Raw genomic sequence first — 26020 nt, forward strand, 5'->3', positions numbered from 1 at the left:
ATAGCATTGATCAGTGTGATAGGCGCTCTGCTGACTGAGCCTGCCTGTGGCCATAGGCATAGCATTGATCAGTGTGATAGGCGCTCTGCTGACTGAGCCGGCCTGTGGCCTTAAGCATAGCATTGATCAGTGTGATAGGCGCTCTGCTGACTGAGCCTGCCTGTGGCCATAAGCATAGCATTGATCAGTGTGATAGGCGCTCTGCTGACTGAGCCTGCCTGTGGCCATAGGCATAGCATTGATCAGTGTGATAGGCGCTCTGCTGACTGTGCCTGCCTGTGGCCATAAGCATAGCATTGATCAGTGTGATAGGCGCTCTGCTGACTGAGCCTGCCTGTGGCCATAAGCATAGCATTGATCAGTGTTATAGGCGCTCTGCTGACTGAGCCTGCCTGTGGCCATAGGCATAGCATTGATCAGTGTGACAGGCGCTCTGCTGACTGAGCCTGCCTGTGGCCATAAGCATAGCATTGATCAGTGTTATAGGCGCTCTGCTGACTGAGCCTGCCTGTGGCCATAGGCATAGCATTGATCAGTGTGATAGGCGCTCTGCTGACTGAGCCTGCCTGTGGCCATAAGCATAGCATTGATCAGTGTGATAGGCGCTCTGCTGACTGAGCCTGCCTGTGGCCATAGGCATAGCATTGATCAGTGTGATAGGCGCTCTGCTGACTGAGCCTGCCTGTGGCCATAGGCATAGCATTGATCAGTGTGATAGGCGCTCTGCTGACTGAGCCTGCCTGTGGCCATAGGCATAGCATTGATCAGTGTGATTGTCAGATAATCATTATGGGGGAAATTTAAAAAGACAATATGCTCACCTGACCCTGTACCCGCATTACCCCGCCAGGTAATCTTCTCTTCCATGGGATCTTCTTATGGTTTCCGGTTATGTCACGACCTGGGTTGAATGTCACAAGTGGGTGAGATTTAGCCCGCTCGGCCAATCAGTGACTACAGCGGTGTCTTACCCCAATCAATGACTGGTTGAACGGCGCATCCCTCCACCGGATTGTGACGTGGCCGGAGGGGCGCTAAGAGGAAAGCCGGGAGCACAACACGGCATTGCGTGGCCGCCGGCACAGGTGACTATAACTTCTTTTTGATGATGTTCCCCCACCCACAGCCCAGAATAATTTTTTTTATTGCGCACCAGACTTCTCCTTTAATAAATCTATGGCGGTTATTCCCCATCCACAATATTGTGTCAGTGTGCTCCGTTTTGGGTTGGAGCAGTATAGTGATTTGCAGTTAGGCCGTCCTATGAAGTCAGATAAGTCTGGGCCACAGTTCAAGTCAAGAAACAGTCATGAGATAATGCAACACATGCGTCAGATGCATCAAGTCCAGCAGTTACGCACCACTGTAATGTAATGGTCACCGCATGCCTGTATTATTTGTCTCTTGTATACTGCTATTATTGGCATTACGGGTTTATATTTAATAATGGTATTTACAATATCAGTCACTGGATAACATGTGGTCCTGGTGTGGGCGGATTATTTATCTTTGTAACCCCAAACCTTATAACAATCCTGAATGTTCCCCCGGTGACTGACGATATACACACTATATGCATTGCCATTCTCTTGCCAGGTTTGGGGGGGGGGATACTTTGCCCTACCCAGGGTGCTTTACATCCACACTCTGCCACTACATAACCTTCCCGTATTCTGATTGGCCGCCCAACCCTGCTAATAGGTCAAGGTCCTTGTTTAGCATTTATAAGAAAGCAATGTCAGCTTCCACTACCACCGGAGATGAACGGGCATACGTATCACTCACTATTATTATGGTGAAAAAGTTTTTCTTGCTCGCTGCATTTTTTTTTTTTGCAGCAGCAGCATTTATCAAGTCGTTCATGCAATTTTTTAGAAGTTTACGCCGGCTGTGCCATTTTTGATCTATTTCGCACAGAGCGGCCACAGTGGAGCCATTGTTTTATATAGGTGTTAGGTGTTTTTTGTTGTGCGCAAAATGAAGTCAAAGCCTGGTGTAGTTCGTTAGCAAATTTTTATAAAAACAATATTTTACAAGGTTCTTGCTCCTAATGATAATTTTTGGACATAATTACACCTCCACCCCCCACCCCAGTGTAGTGGTAGCCGGGATAGAAATGAGTGTACAGTGTCCCCACAAATAACTATAACTATACTGGAGGACACCTGAATGAGGCTCTGCTGCAACATGTTGCCCTGTACTGCTGAGTGGTATTGTTATATTTATTGACAACCTCTTATAGTGATCAGATTGTCTGGTTGTTTTGTAGAACATTAACAGAAAATGCTTTGTTTTTTTTTTATTTGACCTAAAAATAAAAGTAATATTTTGGGATGTTGTTTATGAATGCTTTCTATTTATACATATTTATACATATTTTGTATACTGTTTTATTGTTTGCAGGTGGCAAGTAAGAAAAAACTTGTTCCAAAAATATCCAATGAATGATAACTATACAAACAACACCTGGCACTCCACAAGTTAAAAATGCACATTTTGCTGTCCTTAAAAATAAGATTTTCCATCAAAATGATTGTAATGAAAATATAAAGGGAACCAAACCCCATGGCTGGGTGGCTGATCCTGTATACTTACTGCTCTTCCCACTTCATTTCAGGGGAAGAAATGTGGTGATTGTGCTAGGGAAGTGATGTACTAGGAGGAGGAGGAGGAGAAGGAGAAGGAGGAGGGGGAGGAAAAGAAGGAGGATGGAGGAAGAAGAGAAGGAAGAGGAGGAAGAAGAGGAGGAAGAGGAAAATGATGATGGAGGAGAAGGAAGAGGAAGAAGAGGAGGAGGAGGACGGGAAGAAGAGGAGGAAGAGGATAGAAGGAGAGGAGGAAGAGGAAAAGGAGGAGGATGAAGGAGGAGGATGGAGGAAGAGGAGAAGGAAAAGGAAGCGGAGGAGGAGGAAGAGGAGGAGGAGGAAGAGGAGGAGGAGGAGGAGGAGGACGGGAAGAAGAGGAGGAAGAGGATAGAAGGAGAGGAGGAAGAGGAAAAGGAGGAGGATGAAGGAGGAGGATGGAGGAAGAGGAGAAGGAAAAGGAAGCGGAGGAGGAGGAGGAGGAGGAGGAGGAGGAGGAGGAAGAGGTGTAGGAGGAGAAAAGGAGGAAGAGAAAAGCTTTATCTATTTTTTATAGAATCAAATTTCGTCAGATCTTCCTAGTAATCAGTCCCATTTAATTACCTGCTCCCATCATCTTGTGAGCTCCCTAATCACCCTCAATAGCCCACATGTTAACCCCGTAGAGACCAGCCCACTTTAAGCCTTAGTAACCATACAACTTTCCTAGTTTTCCATTGTTGCCTTTCAACAGCCATAACTCTTTTTTTTCATCAACTTAACCATGAGGGCTTGTTTTTTGGGGGACAGATGTTACACTTCATTGCAGCCTTTTTGGATTTATTTAACTTATTGAATAATTTTTACTAATTTTTTTTAGGGGAATAATATTTTTTTTCCCCACATAATAAATAAATGCCATTCAGCATGTGGTAAAAATAACATAATTACAATTACAGTTTATACAATTTATACAAGTTTTACTAATTTGGCAGAATAAAAACTATATTATCTTCTAAGATCCATAGCTATCTTATCTTTCTCCTGATGGAGCTGGGTTAAGGTAAAAATTTTTGCTGGAAAATGTAGAGTTTTTATTGATACCATTTTTAAATACATATGACTTTTTTAAAAAAATTTTTAAAGCTTATGTTTATTGGCAATTTTCTGGTACTTGGATATACATACGCATAAGTGACACAAGAGTAGTGTAACAATCATGTACATTTTATCACAAAAGCCCAAAATAGACCCAGACCCCGCACCCCCCACCCCCACCCCAGCTTACCTGAGTGAGGCCAACCACTACTATCAGCTGCCATTCTCGTGCAACAGGTATAAATCTGAAATACCCAACTTTCCCAGAGTTTCCGCAACATCTACCTCCAAATACCATTAAGTGTTCTTAAAAGGCCTAACAAATATGCTTATTTCTGTTGTAGTAATAATAAATTTTTTCCATTTTCTAAAAAATGCTTTAGCCCTTTTCTCTTGGTCGGTTTAGCCTCAAGCTGGTCCATTAGCAAATGATGTTTGACCTGACTAGTCACATGATCCATAGTGCGCCTGTCTGAGGTCAGCCAACAGGACAACATACGTTTGGTCACTAGGATAAAAATATGACCCAATAAGGTGGTCTCACCTTCATCAGGGGATATATGTAGTATCATAGGGTGAGCATCCACAGGGACCATCAGCCTGAGCTGCCTAGTCATCATGGAGGCTAAATCTTACCAATACAGAGGCCATGGTATAGATCTGATCTAGGTTCCCCATACTTAGGGCATGATATAATACAGTTGCATTGCCCACCCCTTAAGGATTTGCTTACTCAACTCAGGAAGAGGTAACTTTTCTACCCAATAACTGAACAAGGTAGGCAAGACACCTTTAGTGGCCGCATGGTGCAGTGTAACATATAAGAATGACAGTGAATGAGTAAACGTAGTGGTCTAGATATACGTAGAAATCTGATGTGAGCTCAGATTGCAGGTCTTCCAATCTAGAGTGCAAGTCTGGTGTCCCACCACAGGTGTTGCTAGTCTGTACACCCCTCACAAAAGCCTGTACTCAAAGTAAAGTAATAATGAAGTTATGCCTAAGTTTTGTCACTAGTATGTATCTCTGTACTTGTATATTGCACAGCTGTAGTGAGCAAGGGGTTATTGTTTTTTGTTTATTGTTGTCACACTTAGTCAGTCTTATCCAAGTCTTCATAGAGAGAGAAAGCAAGACAAGACGGTCCTTGCTGTAGTCCAACTTGGCCCTGGCTCTACCAGGTCCCCTGTCAGGGAAAAGAGAACAAGTCTGATGTAGTCTATTCTGGAGTGTGGTAGTGGATGGACACACAAGGGAGATGCAGAGGCTCTTTTCTTAAGCCTTTCTGGACCGGGCTAATTTTCGTTTTTGTGTTTTCGTTTTTTCCTCCTTGTGTATATAAGGCCATAGCAGTTGCATTTTTACACCTACAGACCCACATGAGCCCTCTTTTATTGCATCACTAATTGTACTTTGCAATGACAGGATGAATTTTTGCATAAAATGTGCTGCGAAACCAGAAAGAAATTATATGCGCAGTGAAATTGAAAAAAAAAAAAACTTATAACTTTCATTGTATCTGATTCAAACCATTGTTAACAAATATATGTTCCTTAAAATCGCTCCATTCCCAGGCTTATAGCGCTTTTATCCTTTGGTCTATGGGGCTGTGCCAGGTGTCATATTTTGCGCCATGATGTGTTCTTTCTATCGGTACCTTGATTGCGCATATGCGACTTTTTGATTGCTTTTTATTACAATTTTTCTGGATTTGAGTCGACCAAAAATGCGCAATTTTGCACTTTGTTTTTTTTTTTTTTTTCACTTACGTCGTTTACCGTGCGAGATCAGGAATGTGATTAATTAATAGTTCGGTCGATTACGCACGCGGCGATAGCAAACATGTTTATTTATTTTTATTTATAACCTGGGAAAAGGGGGTCGATTCAAACTTTTATTAAGGGAGGGGGCTTTTTATCAATAACAACACTTTTTTTTTTACACATATACTAGAAGCCCCCCTGGGGTTAGGGTTATTCCCTCTGGGGTTAGGGTTATTCCCCCCTGGGGTTAGGGTTGTTTCCCCCCTGGGGTAAGGGTTATTCCCTCTGGGGTTGGGGTTAGTCCCTCCTGGGTTTAGGGTTATTCCCCCTGGGGTTAGGGTTATCCCCCCCTGGGCTTAGGGTTAGTCCCCCTGGGGTTAGGGTCATTCCCCCCTGGGGTTAGGGTTATCCCCCCCTGGGGTTAGGGTTCTTCCCCCTGGGGTTAGGGTTAGTCCCCCCGGGGTTAGGGTTAGTCCCCCCTGGGGTTATGGTTATTCCCCCCTGGAGTTAGGGTTATTCCCCCTGGGGTGAGGGTTATTCCCCCCTGGGGTTGGAGTTATTCCCCCTGGGGTTAGGGTTATTCCCCCTGGGGTTAAGGTTAGTCCCCCTTGGGGCGATCGGACCGTGCCCGCTTATAGCAGCGGTCCCGGGCCACATGCTGCACCCAGGACTGCGGCGGTACAGAGCGGGGTCACAGCGCGTACAGTAGGGCTGGGCGATATGGGCCTAAATCAATATCGCGGTTTATCGCACATGTAGCCGCGGTAACGATAATTCAACGATAATTATGACACGCCCCTTTTTTTGCAAACCACACCCACTTTCCATGTCAAACTGGCGATATTTTGATTAGAAAAAGTAAAAAAAGAACTGAACAGCAATCCATGGTTAGTCAATTATCATTATTACTATTTGTCATTATTAGGGGGTCTCAGCAGAGACCTGGATGTGTATATACAGGTATACAGCCTCTACAGGATGTGTATACACAGGGGGTCATATAGGAATACATGTGTATAACTATATGGGGGGGGGGGGGGAGGGGGGATAGGTGCATATGACTATATGGGGGGGGGGATGGATTGGGATGTATTACTATACAGGAGGTACATAGGGATAGAAGTGCATGACTATACGGGGGGGGGGGCAGACAGGGGTGTATGACTATACAGGGGGGGCGGACAGGGGTGTATGACTATACGGGGGGGCACACAGGGGTGCATGACTGTATGGGGAGGACAGGGGTGTATGACTGTATAGGGGGGCGGACATGGGTGTATGACTGTATAGGGGGGCGGACATGGGTGTATGACTGTATAGGGGGCGGACAGGGGTGTATGACTGTATAGGGGGGCGGACAGGGGTGCATGACTGTATAGGGGGGCGGACAGGGGTGTATGACTGTATGGGGAGGACAGGGGTGTATGACTATACAGGGGGGCCGACATGGGTGTATGACTGTATAGGGGGGCGGACAGGGGTGTATGACTGTATAGGGGGGCGGACAGGGGTGTATGACTATACAGGGGGGTGGACATGGGTGTATGACTGTATAGGGGGGCGGACAGGGGTGTATGACTGTATGGGGAGGACAGGGGTGTATGACTATACAGGGGGGCGGACATGGGTGTATGACTGTATAGGGGGGCGGACATGGGTGTATGACTGTATAGGGGGGCGGACATGGGTGTATGACTGTATAGGGGGGCGGACAGGGGTGTATGACTGTATGGGGAGGACAGGGGTGTATGACTATACAGGGGGGCGGACATGGGTGTATGACTGTATAGGGGGGCGGACAGGGGTGTATGACTATACAGGGGGGCCGACATGGGTGTATGACTGTATAGGGGGGAGGACAGGGGTGTATGACTGTATAGGGGGGCGGACAGGGGTGTATGACTGTATAGGGGGGTGGACAGGGGTGTATGACTGTATGGGGAGGACAGGGGTGTATGACTGTATAGGGGGCGGACAGGGGTGTATGACTGTATAGGGGGGCGGACATGGGTGTATGACTGTATAGGGGGGCGGACAGGGGTGTATGACTGTATAGGGGGGTGGACAGGGGTGTATGACTGTATAGGGGGCGGACAGGGGTGTATGACTGTATAGGGGGGCGGACATGGGTGTATGACTATACAGGGGGGCGGACATGGGTGTATGACTGTATAGGGGGCGGACAGGGGTGTATGACTGTATGGGGGGGCGGACAGGGGTGTATGACTGTATAGGGGGGTGGACAGGGGTGTATGACTGCATGGGGAGGACAGGGGTGTATGACTGTATAGGGGGCGGACAGGGGTGTATGACTGTATGGGGAGGACAGGGGTGTATGACTGTATGGGGAGGACAGGGGTGTATGACTGTATGGGGAGGACAGGGGTGTATGACTATACAGGGGGGCGGACATGGGTGTATGACTGTATAGGGGGCGGACAGGGGTGTATGACTGTATGGGGGGGCGGACAGGGGTGTATGACTGTATAGGGGGGTGGACAGGGGTGTATGACTGTATGGGGAGGACAGGGGTGTATGACTGTATAGGGGGCGGACAGGGGTGTATGACTGTATGGGGAGGACAGGGGTGTATGACTGTATAGGGGGGTGGACAGGGGTGTATGACTGTATGGGGAGGACAGGGGTGTATGACTGTATAGGGGGCGGACAGGGGTGTATGACTGTATAGGGGGCGGACAGGGGTGTATGACTGTATAGGGGGCGGACAGGGGTGTATGACTGTATGGGGAGGACAGGGGTGTATGACTATACAGGGGGGCGGACATGGGTGTATGACTGTATAGGGGGCGGACAGGGGTGTATGACTGTATGGGGAGGAGGACAGGGGTGTATGACTATACGGGGGGGGGGGGGGGAATAGAAGTGTATGACTGTAGTCCCCTCAGCAACAGTACAGGAGAGTAACATAGGAGGAATGGATGGGCTGCAGCAGGCAGGATACCACACAGCTATAAGTTATCCTGCCTGCTGCAGCCCATTATTCCTCCTATGTTACACTCCTGTACTGGTACTGAGGGGATGAGAGGACAGGTCAGCTGCTCCCAAGTGCTGCTCCTCCACCTTCAGCTCTGACATGGCCGCGTCCCTGCACACACAGGACAACGTGTGCAGCGCTCGCCGGCCGGGTGGACGAGACTGGTCCGGGAGGGGGGACCAGCACAGTCCCGTCCGAGCGCCCCCCCCCCGCCCCCCCCGGCCGGCCGGCGAGCGCTGCACACGTTGTCCTGTGTGTGCAGGGACGCGGCCATGTCAGAGCTGAAGGTGGAGGAGCAGCACTTGGGGGCGGCTGTCCTGTACTCCCCTCAGTGTGCTGGGACGCCGGACCGGACGGGTGGTGGGCACATGGACGGGACAGATGCGGCAGGACGGGGCCTCTGACCAGACGGGAGGAGAGGGCGGAGAGGTGCGCGCACGGGGGGGGGGGGGGGGTCGCTTGGAGCAGACAGGGGCGGGCGGCATTGTCACCTGAGCCCTGTTGCTCCTCCAGCTCCCGCTCCGATACTGGCGTTCCTGCACATGACGTGCAGCGCTCGTGCCGGGCCGCTTGTGTGCGCGGGGGGCTCTGAGAGGACGGGTGCGGGGACATAAAAATACAAAAATACCGCAATTACCGTCCTGGCTAAGTTGAAGTCGGTTAACCGACGCCAGTGACGGTATCGGTATTTTTGCGGTATACCGCCCAGCCCTAGCGTACAGTTATGCCCTCGTGCGGGAAGGGGTTAAAAGCAACCCTTCTTCTAACTATGCAGTGCTAAACCACTCAAGATAGGACAATAGGCAATGTAATGCCTACCTGGGAATGGGGGCTAACTACTGGGAGGGGGGTGTACAATATGCCAACTACCAGGGGAGTAGATAGTTATGATGGGGGGGGGTGCTATTTCCTGGGAATGACCTACAGAGGGCTGCCTACTTGATGGAGGATATTACATACTGAAAAGGGCTAAATACCAAGGTGGATTGGGTGCCTAATTTGGGGTATACTATTGTGGTGTCCCACTATTCAGTGCCTTAGGCACCTGTTGCAAAGTTCTCACTCCAGGCACCCGTTGCAAAGTTCTCACTCCAGATTAAGTGGTGATGGAGTAAGTTTACAGTTTAAACCCACAGGTGCAAAGGTTTACCGTATATACCCTATATACTCCTGCCAGCGTAAACACGGTAAACACCTGCTCTGTAGATATTAAAAAGTGAGGATCTTAGCAAACTATTTGATCAAACAGAGTGTACCATGTCGCCACGTTAAGGCATCCTCGAGACATGGACCCTACTCAAGCATTTTCACACTAGCAATGGCCTCTCCTGTTGGCCTGCACTCCACCCATGTCCCAAGGGTGCTATAAAAAAAGATAATTTGGCTCCTATCTGCCCAGTTGTAGGCTTATTCGGCCCAGGAGAGGCCATTGCTGGTGTGAAAATGCTAGAGTAGGGACCATGTCTCTGGGGACGCCTTAACGTGGTGACATGGTACACTCTGATCAAATAGTTTGCTAATATCCTCACTTTTTAACATCTACAGGCAGGTGTTTACCGTGTGTACACTGGGAGGAGTATATATGGTAAGCCCTTGCACCTGTGGGTTGCTGTTGCACCTTCTGTTTTTTCGTCTGTAATTAAGCCACAAGCAGCGTGCAACCTGCAGTGTGAACAGAGTCATAGATGTGCTGCCTATTTTTTCTTTTTTTAAGTTTAAAGTTTCAGCACTAAATGTCAGTATCTCTTATATGTTTATGTTCTTATATGCACAGCTGAAGTTAGGAATGGGTTAATGTTATTGTTGTACCATGTGAAAGAGGTACTTTCTCTCTTTCTACCTATCCCTACTCTCCACACACACTCACCCCTGTAGGAGGAGTTAGTTTAGCTCTGTGTGGGAGAAAAACATGGCCACTTTCTTTCAGAGACAACACAACTCCCCTTTAAGAGAGAAGAGTCCAGGAACACCCTAACCCATGCCGTGAACCAGTCTAAAAGGTGCAGGGCAGTATTCTAAGAACCAGAGGAACTAGCCTGGGTGAGAAACAGCTACCAAGGAAGGTAGGAATCTCGGAGTGCAGGTAACTGGGCCCCCGGGAACTTAGCTTCATCCAGATAACCACAACTGGGGCTTGTATCACCCTATTAGGACGGGTAACTCAACACTTTAGGGCAGAAGGTGGTCAGACCAAAGCCTATACATGGGTACAAGAAAACTTCTCACTCCACAGTATCTTTTTAAAGTTTCGACAGAGTACATTGCTACCTTGGGCCAGGGCTCCTTTGATAAACTCTTCTCCTCTACTCTCAACTCTTCAAGCACCGCTACAGCTACCTCTCTTCTTTTCTACTTCTTTAAGCACCTCCTCAAGCACATATGAGTTAAGCACTAAGGTCTGTGTGAAGATTGGTCTATTCTACTGAAGTGTGTTGTACTACTGAAAGACTACACAGTAAAGCTGTTCTATGTTTGATAGCACTGGGACTCTGTCATCTTTCTTACACACAAGCACCCATACACACTTACCGCACACCTTGGGTTATTTTTCACGTTTCTGTGGGTGGCGGAGTATCAGTAGATAGTCCGGGTGGATCAGTTGCCATTCAGGACTATGTGACAAGAGCCCAAGGGACCCATCACAGCCCTGCAGGTCACTGACCGTTGGGGAACACAGCCAGCCACACAAAGCAGGTACCAACATTACACCTGTGTGCTGGACAAGCAATGGGGTTACGACATTACCATCTCTGGCTGAGCTGTTAGGCAAATACCATCTAGTGCCACAAGCAAAAAAGACCAACCAGGACACCACACTATCTACTGGGGTCTGGGAGGAAGCTATCATAGGCATGACCTACAGCGGGGTGCCTAATAGGTGGAGGGGTTGTTAACTTCCAGGGCTAACTACCAACAGGAAGATGCCTACATGGGGATACTATTTACTGGGGTGGAATTACTTACAGAGGGGTGGTTACCTATCAAGGTTACCTTTAAGAACTACCTACTTGGTGAATACTACCTACTTGGGGTGGGGGGGGGGCTAACCTGCACAGAGAGGCCTAACTACTATATAGATGCACAGAGAGGCCTAACTACTATATAGATGCACAGAGAGGCCTAACTACTATATAGATGCACAGAGAGGCCTAACTACTATATAGATGCACAGAGGGGCCTAACTACTATATGGGGGGCACAGAATGTTTTAACTAATTTATGAAGACAGATGCACAGAGAGGCCTAACTACTATATAGATGCACAGAGAGGCCTAACTACTATATAGATGCACAGAGAGGCCTAACTACTATATAGGGGGCACAGAATGTTTTAACTAATTTATGAAGACAGAGGGGACAAACTATTCTATTGGGCACAGAGAGCCTTAACCCCTTAAAGACAGCCTGATTAAATTTTTGCACTTTCGTTTTAATGCCCTGTTATTAAATGGCCATAGCGTTTGTATTTTTTCACCAACAAACCCACATGAGCCCTTATTTTTTTGCGCCACTAATTGTACGATTACAATGATATGCAACTTGCATAACTTTGATGGTTTTAAAAAAAAAATTAAACGTTTTAAAAAAACTAAATGTTTCTTAAAATCCCTCTATTTTCATCCTTGGGCTATGTTCACACTACGTAAAAGTACGGCCGTTGTTGCTTTTATTCTTTATGGTCTATGGGGCTGTGTAAGGTGTTTTTCATCACTTTTTATTAAAAGTTTCTGGATTTGATGCAACTAAAAATGCACAAATTTGCACTTTGGAATATTTTTGCACTTACCCCGTTTACCGCGCGAGATCAGGAATGTGATAATTTAATAGTTCTGGCGATTACACGCGCGATGACACCAAAGATGTTTATTTTTTACTTATTTTTATTTATAAAATGGGGAAAATGGGGGGGGGGGGTGATTCAAACTTTCATGGGGGGGGGGATTTTTTATTAACAAAAACATTTTTTTTACTTAGATTAATTATAAGTCCTGGGGGACTTCTATATTCTATATACACAGCACTGCAGCCCAGATCTATGAATTACCAAGTTGGGATCAGCATCATGCTGAGGCCAGGCCATGTAAGAAGAAGGGATCGCCCCTCCACGATCGCATCAGGGTACTTATCAGCTGCTGTATGTCCTGCAGAAAGTGGTGTATTCTCTCTAGTCTGACACAGTGCTCTCTGCTGCCACCTCTGTCCGTGTCAGGAACTGTCCAGAGCAGGAGAGGTTTTCTATGGGGATTTGCTGCTGCTCTGGATAGTTCCTGACACGGACAGAGGTGGCAGCAGAGAGCAAGGTGTCAGACTGGAGAGAATAACCACTTCCTACAGGACATACAGCAGCTGATAAGTACTAGAAGACTGGAGATTTTTTCATAGTCTCTGGCACTTTCCGGCACATTTTTTATGAACAATCCCTTTAAAGGTCTTCAGCCCTACTCTTTGTCAGCATCCCTTCCTTTGTGTATTCCTCCGCTGTCCTTTGTCAGTCGCTTTGCGCAGCTGTTCGTCTCTCCCGATGTCACACAACTGTGTCCGTCCTTGTCTCGCCATGCAGCTGTCTCTCTGCAATCCCCGGCCGGTCCCTGTATATATATACTGTATATATATATATATATATATATATATATATGACCCTCGCTGCTGTTGCATTACGATGGTCGGTGCTCCCACTTGTAGACGTCTGTGACCGCTCCTCCACGTCCCTCTGTCTGTCACTCACGGACCTTTATTGCTGCTCCAATTTTTAATAGATGTATTTTTGGGTCCTTGTGTCTTAGCAACGGGATCATGTGACAGACGTGAATATTCATGAGCTCCTCACAGGAGAAGCGAGGGACTGTGGGAGACGGCTGGCTGGGGAGACGACGCTGAACCTATTAGCTGTCATTATCATTATTTATTTAGCAGCGCGGCAGCCTTTTTACAATGTCTGTACACAGAGTAACAGCGCAGGAGCAGTGACATCCGCAGGCTGTGTGCCCCTCTGCCCGCAGCATTACAGCCTTTATGGAGAGAGTAATGCTGAGGAGCCGTGTCGCCATGGACGTTGTCTGTCAGCTGACTAGACACCAAGGCTGCCTGCTTCACGTCCCCAATATACCTTCTCTGTACAATGGATACAATGAGAATGATATTAAAGGGAGAGCTCAGCAAATACAACAAAAAATAAAATCTTTCAAACCTTCAACTGGTGCCAGAAAGTGAGAAAGATTTGTAAATTACTTCTATTAAAAAATCTCCACTCTTCCAGTACTTATCAGCTGCTGGGTGTCCTGCAGGAAGTGGTGTATCCTCTCCAGTCTGACACAGTGCTCTCTGCTGCCACCTCTGTCCATGTCAGGAACTATCCAGAGCAGTCAGTGCTTATAGATTTTCTCTTTTGTAATTTGTTCTTAAAAAAACCTAATAAAAAACATTGAACCAGAAAACCTCTCCTGCTCTGGACAGTTCCTGACATGGACAGAGGTGGCAGCAGAGAGCACTGTGTCAGACTGGAGAGAATACACCACTTCCTGCAGGACATACAGCAGCTGATAAGTACTGGAAGACTGGAGATTTATTAATAAAAGTAAATTGCAAATCCCTACTAATAATTTGACACACTTTACAAGATACGCTTAGTCCAGCAATATCCAGGGTAACATCCTTTTAGCAAATGTGATCTTTGTAAATATCGCCATCATATTCACATTTTTCAGACAATAAGAATGGACAGCGCACACGGATTTAGAGGGGCACTCTATCAAAAATCATTCAACTAATCAACTGATGCCAGAATGTGCCAGATTTGTAATTTACTTCTATTAAGAAAATCTCCAGTCTTCCAGTACTTCCAGCTGCTGTATGTCCTGCAGGAAGTGGTGTATTCGCTCCAGTTTGACACAGGCTCTCTGCTGCCACCTCTGTCCATGTCAGGAACTGTCCAGAGCAGGAGAGGTTTTCTATGGGAATTTGCTGCTGCTCTGGACAGTTCCTGACATGGACAGAGATGGCGGCAGAGAGCCCTGTGTCAGACTGGAGAGAATACACCACATACAGTAGCTGATAAGTGCTGGAAGAATGGAGATTTTTTTAACAGATGTAAATTACAAATCTCTGGCACAATTTTCCCTGGAGCACCCCTTTAATATACATGGAGACAATTACACAGCTCAGTGACATACAGCACATCTCTTTCCACATCCATTAAAACTATAGGAAAAATATAGAAACATAGAAGATTGTCGGCAGAAAACGACCACTTGGTGCATCTAGTCGGCCCTTTTAGCATTTACCCCCAGTATGTCCCAGTGTGAATCGGTGGTATCGGAGTATATACTGTAAGGACAGGTAATAGGACCAGGTAAGGGCAGCATTGGTTGGCACCTTATATGGATGGAAGGTATATATATATATATAGGCGTGGATTCGGTCTCCAGCTGCTGGCACCCGCTCCACTACTTGAACAGAGTGCACTCCATTGTGGGAATTATATATATATATATATATATATATATATATATATATATATCATGGCAATAGGGGGGGGGTCCAGGATTTACCAATACTTGCTGGTTCAGCACTTTCCTGAATAGCTGGCGGTTTCCCAGCAGCATGCACATCTGCATAGTCTCCTGTTACCTGTGACATCAGTATGGATCCATGCACATACCATAGTGCTCTGTACTGATGCGGAATACAAGCATCCTCTGACCCAGCTGGATTCTCCTGGATTTCTATCCATATGTACATTGCTGTCATGGAAAGCTGTCAGCCATTCAGCCTTTGTCATCCACCAGGGAGATTGGCTCCCCCACAGTGACAGATCCACTGATGTTGTGTTAATCTGAGTGACTGTAGGACCCTGAGCCTGTCTGCTCCCTCACTGCAGTGCTGCTGTGCATTAGATGCTTAGGGGGGCTGAGAGGCTTCTCTGCTCTCCTGCTCCCTGGATGCAGCTCCGGCTTCTGCACACAGGTATGTGGGCAAATCCAATGGGGTTGGGGCAGAACTAGAAATAGCGCTGTAAGGATGGCATATTGTCTCTGTCATTGCTGGTCGATACAAAAGGCAGATGTCTCGTATGGACCTGGGAAATCGAGCTATATGGCAGGTGTATGACTATATACAGTGTCCTGGGGGGTTGTGTATAAGCTGATGACTTGTTATGAACATATCATCAGGAACATATATATAGATATAGTGATATCTATCTATATACCTCTAGATGCATTCCTCTCATGCTGTCGCTCTCTCTCTCTTTCTCTCTCTCTATATATATAACACAGACCCAGGTATATATGTATATCACTATAAGAGGAGTATGGATTTACCCCAGTGTATAATGTCTTCTTGATACTAATATATATATATCTTGTATTTGATGGCTTCTCACGCTCAGCACATCTGTAATAACCCTTGCTGTCTTCCTTTTCCAGGCCATATACATCTCTAGATTTAAAAGGACACGTCTATTTTAAAGCCCCCCACAACGCCAGGCTTCCTGTGAGATGACACCCACGGCTGCCGGCTGAGGACGTTCTCTATGAGTGACACCACCTGAAGGCTCAGTCCTCGGTACGAGAACATGAATCCCCAGAAAAAGGTAATTACCCGGAGGGAGTAAATAATGATTACCGGCAGAATAAGGGACCCTGCTATACATCCTGGCGACGACTAATGATCAGCTGGAAGAGACACCATGAACTGATCCGGACTAATACCACACTGGATTAAGTGTTAGCATCGAAGAGCACAAGGCCCCAAACTCCTCGGCAGGAATGACAGCAATATATCTAATACCCCAGTATGATTGTACCCAAATTCAAGGCAAAATATTATAGGACTTGCATAAGGAACATCTATATGTGACAAAAATTTACCCACAATGTGACACATCTTGCGAGCGGCTCCTTCTCCTCCCTATCCCCCTTTCTCGCCTTTAACCTTTCCTACTTGATATGCTTCCCGTTATTTTCTTTCTCCCCGCTATAATTCCGTCTTTTGGCGTTTTGTTGCTTGGTATCGGCACTTTTCTCTGGGGTCTTTTTGTGCTTTGACTGATTCTCTCAGGACCTACCTCTCTCCCTGGGGTATAATGGGTGATGGTCCCTTGAAAAAGAGAGTGATGGTGACCTTCTATCCAAATCCTCCTCATGGATACCTCCCTTCCCTCTCTCACGTGGAACTTGTCACGAAATGCTTCAGGGAGCCCTCTTACTGCAAATCCCCATTATGGGGCCCTTTTCATTATGCTTCTTATGGACCTATTGGCAGTAGGTGGGAATGTGGCTGTCATGGGGGTCATCATGAAGACTCCATCCCTCAGGAAGTTTGTTCTGGTCTTCCACTTGTGTGTGGTGGATCTCCTGGCCGCACTTACACTTATGCCCTTGGCTATGTTGTCTGGCAGCGGAGGGACTTCCCTATATGAAATCCAGGGACTAGGGCAGATGGCTTGCCGTGCATACCTGTTCTTGAGTGTCTGTCTTACCAGTACCGGCATACTATCAATCTCGGCCATAAATATTGAAAGATATTATTATGTGGTACATCCAATGAGGTACCAAGTCAAGATGACCATGGGACTGGTTAGTTGGGTACTAGCTGGGGTCTGGATTAAAGCTGTACTCACATCCCTCATCCCTGTGTTGGGATGGAACCCTCCTGTCCCAGGACATTGCAGCTTGCAGGGAGGTGGCAACAATGTCTTCCGAGCAGGATTTCTCCTCTTTTATTCCTCCTTTTATTTCTTACTTCCTCTCACCATCATCATTGTTGTCTACTGCAGTATGTTCAAGGTGGCACGAGTAGCTGCCCTCCATCAAGGGCCCTTACCCACTTGGATGGACACCTCACCTCAGCGCAGGCGCTCAGAATCCCTCAGCAGCCATTCCACCATGGTAACAGGATCGGGAGCCACCCGTGAAACTCCTCAGCAACGGGTGACAGGTGGTGGGTCTGGAAGTGGTGGGAAGGCCGCAGCTGTCCTTGCCGCAGTAGGGGGTCAGTTTCTATTATGTTGGTTTCCTTATTTTGGCTTCCACTTATATGCTGCACTGCGCTCTCCACCTCCACCCCCTGGATCACGAGTGGAGTGGATTGTCACATGGATGGGGTTTCTCTGCTTTGCCTCCAACCCGATATTTTATGGTTGCCTAAATCGGCAAATTCGTGAAGAACTGGGAAGATGGGTCGGATGTTTCTTTAAACGCGGGGGTTCTGGTGAGGACGAGCTTCGACTGCCAAGCCGGGAAGGCTCTATTGAGGAAAATTTCCTGCAGTTTTTGCAGGGCACTGGCTGCCCACCAGACACTAGGGCAGTTGTTCATATCACCCCTAAAGGGGATCAACCAGCTGTAGACTTCCGAATTCCAGGGCAGATTGCTGAGGAAACATCTGAATTCTTAGAACAACCATGGGATTTGACAGCTGTGGGAAAAGACTTTATTAACACTGGTCCATCTCCAAAAACATGACCTCTAGCATTTTCTTCCCTGCTCTTGACAATCTCCTCTAAAGTGTGATATAATGCAGAATTTCCCTTAAAGCAATCCTTAAAAGACATACTAGCCCTCATACCTTACTCTAGATCCATGTAACATCTAGTCCTTTTCTTCTGGCATACTATCTAGCCTCTCCTACTGTGCGTCAGAAGAAGATGGCAACAATTTCACGTCCTCACTAAATTTGAGTTGTGCACACTTACCGTAAGTTGCCATAAGCCTTGTATAACCGTATTGGATTGTAAGCTGCATAATGGTCAGCCATGGTCCAATAGTGATAGTGAAACATGCATAGTACCTGCACTGAAAAAAAAAGGAAAAACTTGAACACAGCAACAAAAGAAGCTAATTTAACAATGATGTTGTACTTCTTTTTGACTTAAAGGGGTTGTAACTTTTGTATAACACCTATCAATTAGGCACACCTCCATACACATCCGGTACCTTTGTATACCTTTCAATATACTTCTTATAGGGACACTCCACTACTGGGTGGAGGAGGAAATGTTGTTCTTCATGTAAATAGTGTCTTGGAGCTCCAAATGTACTGTAGGTATAGCAGATATGGCTACACGGTCAGGGCAGACCTTTCTTTCTTGTGTAGAATCGATAGGTTGGGCCCCACAGGGTTGGCAAATGTCCTCTTCCCTCCTCTAAACAGTTCTATGCTTGGAATCATAATACTAAAAAAAAGAGCAGATTGAAGAAACATATAGAAAGGTTTTACGGAGCTATGCCTAGTTAAAGTGTCACTGTTGTTTCAAAAAACTCTTGACGTGTCAAAAGTTTTGATCCATCCCGTTCAGAGTGATCAGACTGGGACCAATTGGGAGAACAAGTGGGAGGAGGGCCACGCTACCCCCCTTTCCGCTCCTCACTCTGTGTCAGTGAAAAGACTTGGGCTCATAGACTTTCATTATGAGTCCGACTCATCACGTGTCACAGAGTCGGAAGAGGACTGCGCTGAGCGTGGACGATCGGTACGGGTCTGAACACTCAGACCGGGGCCCATCAAAACTTTCAAAGTCAACAGTTTTTTGAAACGATTGTAACACTTTAATTAATAGAGGTTGTATAAAATGTAAGTGACCACTTTACTGTAAAGTGTCCCTGTCGTTATAACTTTCCAAATCTGAGCCAAACGTAGATGTGGTAGAAAGCAAGTTTGAAATTTACATTCTTTTTTTTGTTTTTTGTTATCATGGAACACACGGGATTTCCTGTTTTCTGACTCTTTTTTTTTCTTAAAGAGTCAAAAAACAGAAAGTCCTATATTTCCCAGGCCATCTGAGGTCTCACAGAGAAGGCGTTCATGTGATTGACGGACACATTGAGCCGTGACTCTCTGGACTGGACGGAATTCATGTGTTTAGTCTGGTTTTTTTTAACCAGCACAAGACAAATCTGCCAGCAGGAGACTGGACCTGGATTTCTGGTAAGTTCAGCTTTGTATATCGCTTTGTATAGTGCAAACTTGCTTTATTTCACATCTACTCTTGATTTTGATTTTGAAAGTTATAATGACTTACAGTTAAACCTATGTAATGTTTGCGTGTGTAAATGAGTAAAGATATGAATTTTCATTTTTGTCCAAAAAATTCCACTCCATAATATCCAGCAAAATACCAAACTGATTATACACCTAAATTTGATTGTATTTCTTTGTATTTTAGCGCATGTGAAAGAAATATCTTTTACTATAATGTCAAATTAGGATTTCGAACATAATGCGAAAAAGTCACCAAAATATTTGCTGGTTACGAAAAATGAATACAGTGTTTTTGTTTGTACCAATAAATGTGTATTTTTTATTATTTACCTGGTGTGGTCCTGTCCCTGCTTTTCAGCTGTCGGATGAGGAATATGTTCATAATCACTTCACTTGTAATCACTGTAAAATATCCTGAAAACACCTAAAATAAACAACAAAACCTAAAAAGAACCGTAAGTTAAAACCTATCTCCAGCTATATATGCCAGTTGTTTGTCAAACAAAAGTCCCGCTGGCTGGGGATTGGAGACGGGTGTCGGCGCGTGGCGGGTGGGTGTGGCGCACCACACTTCCGGGTGCACGGGTGGGGGTGGTGGGACATGGGGAGGGGGGGCCGTTCGCAGACATGGCATACATTGCATTGGCAAAGTTGTATAACTTTGTAATGTGTGTTGTTCTGTGAATGGTTGTTTGCCGCCGCACTACCCCTTTAATATTCTGAGCACCACAATTGTACTCGGTAATGAAACAGAGCCCAAAGGTGTTGTTTTCTGTCTTGGTAATTCCTCTTAGCCTATTATCATTTCTTTCCTTCACTTTATCCAATATATTTTTCTGTGTGGTCTGTTTGTTAATATTGTAAGCTTTTTGATGATATTTGCGGGATATCCCTTTTTTGTAAATCTATCATTTAAAATCTTGGATTGTTCTATAAAATCACTTTCATGTGAAAAAAAAAAAAAAAAAAAAAAAGTCCCAAGTTTTTACTAATTCCTCACTTATATAAAAAATGTGTGATTTTTCCTTTTTTTTCACACTATAGCCACGATTTAAGAAAATTGCTGCGGAGATCCTAAAATAAACAGCAAAATCTAAAAATGTATCCAGTGCTCCATAATTTGTAACATGTTGCTGCCATATTAGTAAACATAAACATTAAATGCTTACCTCTCCGCCATCCCCGGTGTCTCCATGTGGTTGTCAGTGTCCTCCACTGTCTGTAGCCCCCATTATGTCTCAGGAGCAACAGCCAATCACAGGCCGCGCCACTCTCCAGTTTCAGTCAGTGATTGGCTGTGCAGGCTGTCACTAACGAGACAAGCTCATCTCAGAAGCAATGGCTTCAGACAGCAAGGGACATGGAACACTGGGGACTGCGGAGAGGTAAGTATATAATGTTTGTTATATTTACTAATATGGCAGCAACATGTTAAAAATTTGGGAGAGCTGGACAAGCCCTTCAAGTTAAAAACAAATATCTCCAGCTATATATGCCAGACAAAAGTCCCAAGTTTTCAGTAACGCTGTAATTCCACATTTGTTCACTAATCGTTCAGTGTAATTGCACATTACATATGAAGGGCATGCACAGCCAGGCAATATAGCTGGGTGCTAACAACTGGCCTATAAATAATGTATTGACCACCAAACCACAGAAAAGCATATTCCATACAGTATATAAGCACACCAAAAAAGAAATAGCAAAATAATTTAAATATTAAAGTACTTTATTCCCACAGGTACAAAACAATGTATAACAACAGTCCCAAGATTAAAAACACTTAAAAAAGCACACCAACCATGGAGACACCACATCTGGTGTCATCCATAATAACACCCCGTTACAAATGTGATGTGTACCCTGTTCAAATAGAATACAATTGCCAACAAAAATCAAAGGTAATATAAATCCTGATCAATAAATGATGTGTACAAGTAAACAACAAATATAGAGTGATACCCAAACAATATATATAGCTACCACCAAAACAATAAAAAACAGGGACACAACAGGGTGTCAATAAGGAGAGCCCCACACGTTCCGTCTGACCCCTGAGGAAGTCCGGTAGGGCGGACGCGTGGGGCTCTCCTTATTGACACCCCGTTGTCCCATGTCCTTTATATTACGGAGGCTACGGATGGAGAAGCCCTGTAATGGAGTGTTTCCCCACCCAGCATGATGTATCGATATCATAGCGGGAGCGGGGAAACTGATTGAATCTCTGTGGCACTGTAGTAACACTCCATTACGGGGATTCCCTGTCTATAGCCTGTGTGGGATGTGGGAATAAGCCCTTACTCACTGGCGGATTATAGCCGGTATAATCATTGCTATTGGCTGCATATAATGGCCATGGCCAATAACAACGCATTTGAATGGCTGCTCGAATGTGCTTTGTAAAAACAAACAAACGACCTTGCTGATTGACATTGGCTTGTGGCCGCACATTGGGCCATGTGTAAGCTCAGTGCTTGCAGTGTTGGTGTTCATAATGTTTCCCCATTAGGATATGATTACAAGGCAGCAGGTAGGCAAATCTAGGTTGTGGGGATGCGCTGTCAGGTCTCCCTACACCCCCAGGTGTGCCCCCCCCCCCCCCCAATTAAATCCAGGTGACATGGGATCCCCCTTTTTCAGGGATTCCACAGATGTGCCATGCATGAAAAACACAGATCCCATTGGCTTCTGTTGAGCGATCCGCGATCCGTCTCCGCACTGGGACATGTCCTATTTTTCTACTGCAAGGACTGAGGTCAATGGGCCCTAAAGTTGTCTGGAATAGTTCACAGACAACTTTACAGGACATGTGAATAAGGCCTTAACCTTCAAGCAGCCACCAGCAGGTAGTGACTAGGAATATCTATTGATATTGATAAAGGAATATCTAATGTTATCAGTTGCCATGTTACCCTGATGAATTTGGTAACAATGCAAAACATGATGAACATTTTGTATATATTAAAAGACTGAAAAGTGAAAAGAGTTGCATATCATATAATTTTTTACATTATATTTTTAAAGACTAAAAATAAATGTCTACTTTTATTGGGTTTATTTAAAAATATGTAAAATATTTTGGAGGAGATGCAGGTGATGGTCTAAGCTGAGGCCCTGCTCTTATCACTTCTTCAAAAGTTTCCCAACAAATCTATCAATGTGAAGGCTCAGCTGTAGAAATGTAATCTTTAATTTGCTAGTATCGTGTTCATTGACGGCAACATTCCAGGTAGTAACACAAAGAAGACTGAAAAAAAAAAAGAGAAAAAAAACCTCCAGCACTCACCGCTTAACAGTGCAGAGGTTCTACTTTATTCCATGTCCATGGAATAGGGTGCAGGACGCGCCACGGAGCTACGGACGTTTCAGGCTCTTCGGCCCTTCGACTGGCTCAAGCCGTCTCAGGGCTTTTCCAGGTATTAAACCACAGAATCTCCCAGTAACAATGTGTCCCTAACACAGGTGCCCTCATAGGTAACTCCCATGCGGGTATATGCCAGTATAGACTGGTGAAATTAATACCACCAAATGAGTCATATAAAGTCCTCTTCTGGGGGCTGGAGCAGGTCTCAGTTCCCTTTCATTAGTAAATGGACATGTCCTATGACTGGACTGTAAGAATGCATTTAGTTAGGATTCTTCTAAAATGGTTTATCCATGGATCTGCAGGCTAAGATTTTTTTTCCAAAATACTCTGTTTTTGTCCTTGAATAAATCACAATCCTGTTTTTACACTCCAGGTATCTTAAAGGAGAAGTCCAGGCTCAGCCTTTTTTTTTCAAAACAGGCAAAAACAGAAAAAAATGCTACAGCAACCTGAAAGAGGCAGGACTCACAGCATATACCCCCTATGTCGTACACAAGATAAAAAAAACCTGCTCTAAAGATTTTTCCTTAAAAAGTAGAGCAAACCATTTGATCAAACAGAATGTACCATGTCACCATAAGGTTAAGGTGACCCCCAGAGAGATGGTCCCTATACTAGCAATGGCCTCTCTCCAACCTCAGACTATAAGTCTACAAAACTGGGTATACAGGATCCAACTAAATTCTGTTTAAAATACCCACAGGAGATGGGTGGAGTGCACAGCTAAAAGGAGTCAGTCATACCACCTTCATATAACACAAAAAGCTAAAAGATCGCAGCACTCCACTAACATCTGTTCACACTGTGCACTTTGCACGCTGTCGTGGCTAAAATACAGACAAAACCAGAAAAAATGCTGCAGCAACCTGCATATACTGCATATACTCCCTCCGTCGTACACACCATAAAAACCTGTTCTAAAGTTGTTGTTTTTTAAATGAGGTTTTTCGCAAACCCCACATGTAACACTTTTGTGTTACGTGTGTGTGTGGAGGAATCTGCCTCCCTTTAGCCTTGCACTCCACTTGTGGTGATGCCCTGGTGGGGGAGCTACCGGTCACACACTGAGGTGGTAGAGGTGACCCCACTTTTATGGTGGTTGGTAGTGCTGTACAGCTCAGTCAGTGATGGTATTGTCGTGACGCCAGTGCTGAATGGTCAGTGACCTGCCGGGTTGTGATAGGTCCCTTGGGCTCTTGTCACAGTGGTTCAGAGTGGGGTGATGACCCACCCGGACTGTTGGTACCGCCAGCAACAGAAAGGAGAGAATGATCCAAGCAGTGTGTAGCCAGAATGTGTAGGTGCTGGTGCAATGATCGCTGGGATTCCTAGTAGAATAAATAAACTGACTTTACTGATAGTCTCTTGTGATACAGGATACGCTGGTAATATTTCTTGGATACAGACTTGTGTCCACTGGATCTTTGCTGGGAGATACTTTAAGTGCTTAGGTAGAGTAGCGGAGCTTAATGTTGAGCAGTGACAAGAAGAGGAGAGGAGTTTGTTGTGAGAGCCCCAACCCAGGGTAGTAGTGTGCTCTGACGGAACTTGAGAGAATACTTGTGGCCGTGTTTTGTCTAAACCACCTTCTGCCCTGCAGTGTTGGCGGACTCGTCCTATCAGGGTGACACAAGCCCCAGACTATGTTACCTGGGTGAAGTTAAGTGTCCAAGGGTGTCCTGTTTTCATCTGCACTGCAAGATAGAGCACGTAGATCCCGGTTACGGTAGCTTTGCTCTATCCGGGTCAGTTCCTCTGTCCTAGGAGACTGCCCAGCACTTTTCAGAGAGGTTCACGGCGTGGGCTGGGGTTATCTCTGACTTGTTTTGAATTGTCCAATCTATTAAGATATTACATTATTGTTCCCACTTGGAGAACGGCATAAACAAAAAAAAAACACACCAGGATTGCTGATTTTTTAAAATTATATATCAGAGAAAAATTAACAAAAAGCGATCAAAATTTTTTCGTTACACCAATATAATATTAATAAAAACTAGAGATTATGGCTCAAAAAATGACCCCCAACAAGCCCTATAGGTGGAAAAATAAAAAGTGCTATGGCTCTTAGAAGGTGGGGAGGAAGCGGCTGAGAAGCTCTGGTGACACTGTCATCCCTGTGGTGCCACCAATTAAAAATATTTTTACACCAGAAAGAAGATACAGATAGCATTTACAAAAGTATTCCAATTCCAACCAGAGACAGTGGCGGCACTCACCAGCTTCAAATTTCTAGATGCTTTATTGAGACATAAAAAGTAGGCAAATTTGTAATTTGTGTTAAATAAGCTAAAAAAGCACCAGAGTTGCCCCTTAATATGCACATCTAAATAAAATTTCAAACAGATCACTATATTCAAATGTAGGAAGATCAGATGTAGATCAGCGAGGTAAAGTCAAACCTATGGAGGAAAAAAAAAAGGTATTACACATTCAATTTAAATTTACAAGGAAAGAAGACTATTAAATCCTTGAGAGATAATTCCTGCGTAACAATCTGCCCAGTGGATAAAGAAGGATAAATTAAAATTCGGAATAAAAAGGAGAAACGACGACAATTTCATTATATGTGAATGCATAGGAAATAAAAAAACCTAGAGACACGTGGCGTGTAGTACAAGACAAAATGATTAACAGCGGACCTGACACTGACGGTACAGACTGTTCAGACAATACTAGATGTTTTTTTTACCTCCTTAGGCGATGTCCACACACGTCCGAGGTTCTGTCCGTAGGTGTGGGCAACTGCCAACACAACATGCACACATCTGTACGGGGCCGCAATACGTGCCACAAAAAAGCACATGTCCCAGTGCAGACCCACATTTGCGGCACGCTACCTTCTATGTAGCGGTCTGTGAATTGCGGAGCACTGATGCACTTTCCTAGTACAGTACAGGCTGCACTACGGACGTGGGTATAAGGTTTAATTCTAACTCGTCATTTGTAAGATACATACTTACATTTAACCATCATATGTTAGAATAGTTTTGTATCACCACTATGTTTGCCAATATAGCTGTATGCAAAAAAAAACATTTTAATGCTAGGTATTGAGTAACTATAACGGTACTAGTTGCAGACGTAGGCCATGTTCACATGGCGTATAACACCGGCCGTTCTGTGACCTGCCGGGTCACTGCCGGTGTCAGAGAAGATCATCCCAGTCAGTACTGGCCGGATGATCTTCATTTATGTTGAATTGGGATGCGGGTGCATGCGTGTACGCACGCATACCAATTCACCGCTGCACACA

General features: G+C 45.3%; 1 protein-coding gene across 1 annotated transcript; it reads left to right on the forward strand.

The window, feature by feature from the left end:
- The first annotated feature begins 1010 nt into the window (after positions 1-1010).
- On the forward strand, positions 1011-19680 carry GPR61 (G protein-coupled receptor 61). The gene is made up of 2 exons (XM_069944969.1): positions 1011-1085; positions 15842-19680. The coding sequence occupies exon 2, from the start codon at positions 16559-16561 to the stop codon at positions 17879-17881; it is 1323 nt and encodes a 440-aa protein (XP_069801070.1). The 5' UTR covers positions 1011-1085; positions 15842-16558; the 3' UTR covers positions 17882-19680.
- The last annotated feature ends 6340 nt before the right edge of the window (positions 19681-26020 follow it).

This window comes from Dendropsophus ebraccatus, chromosome 11, assembly GCF_027789765.1.
Source record: "Dendropsophus ebraccatus isolate aDenEbr1 chromosome 11, aDenEbr1.pat, whole genome shotgun sequence".
Lineage (NCBI taxonomy): Eukaryota > Metazoa > Chordata > Amphibia > Anura > Hylidae > Dendropsophus > Dendropsophus ebraccatus.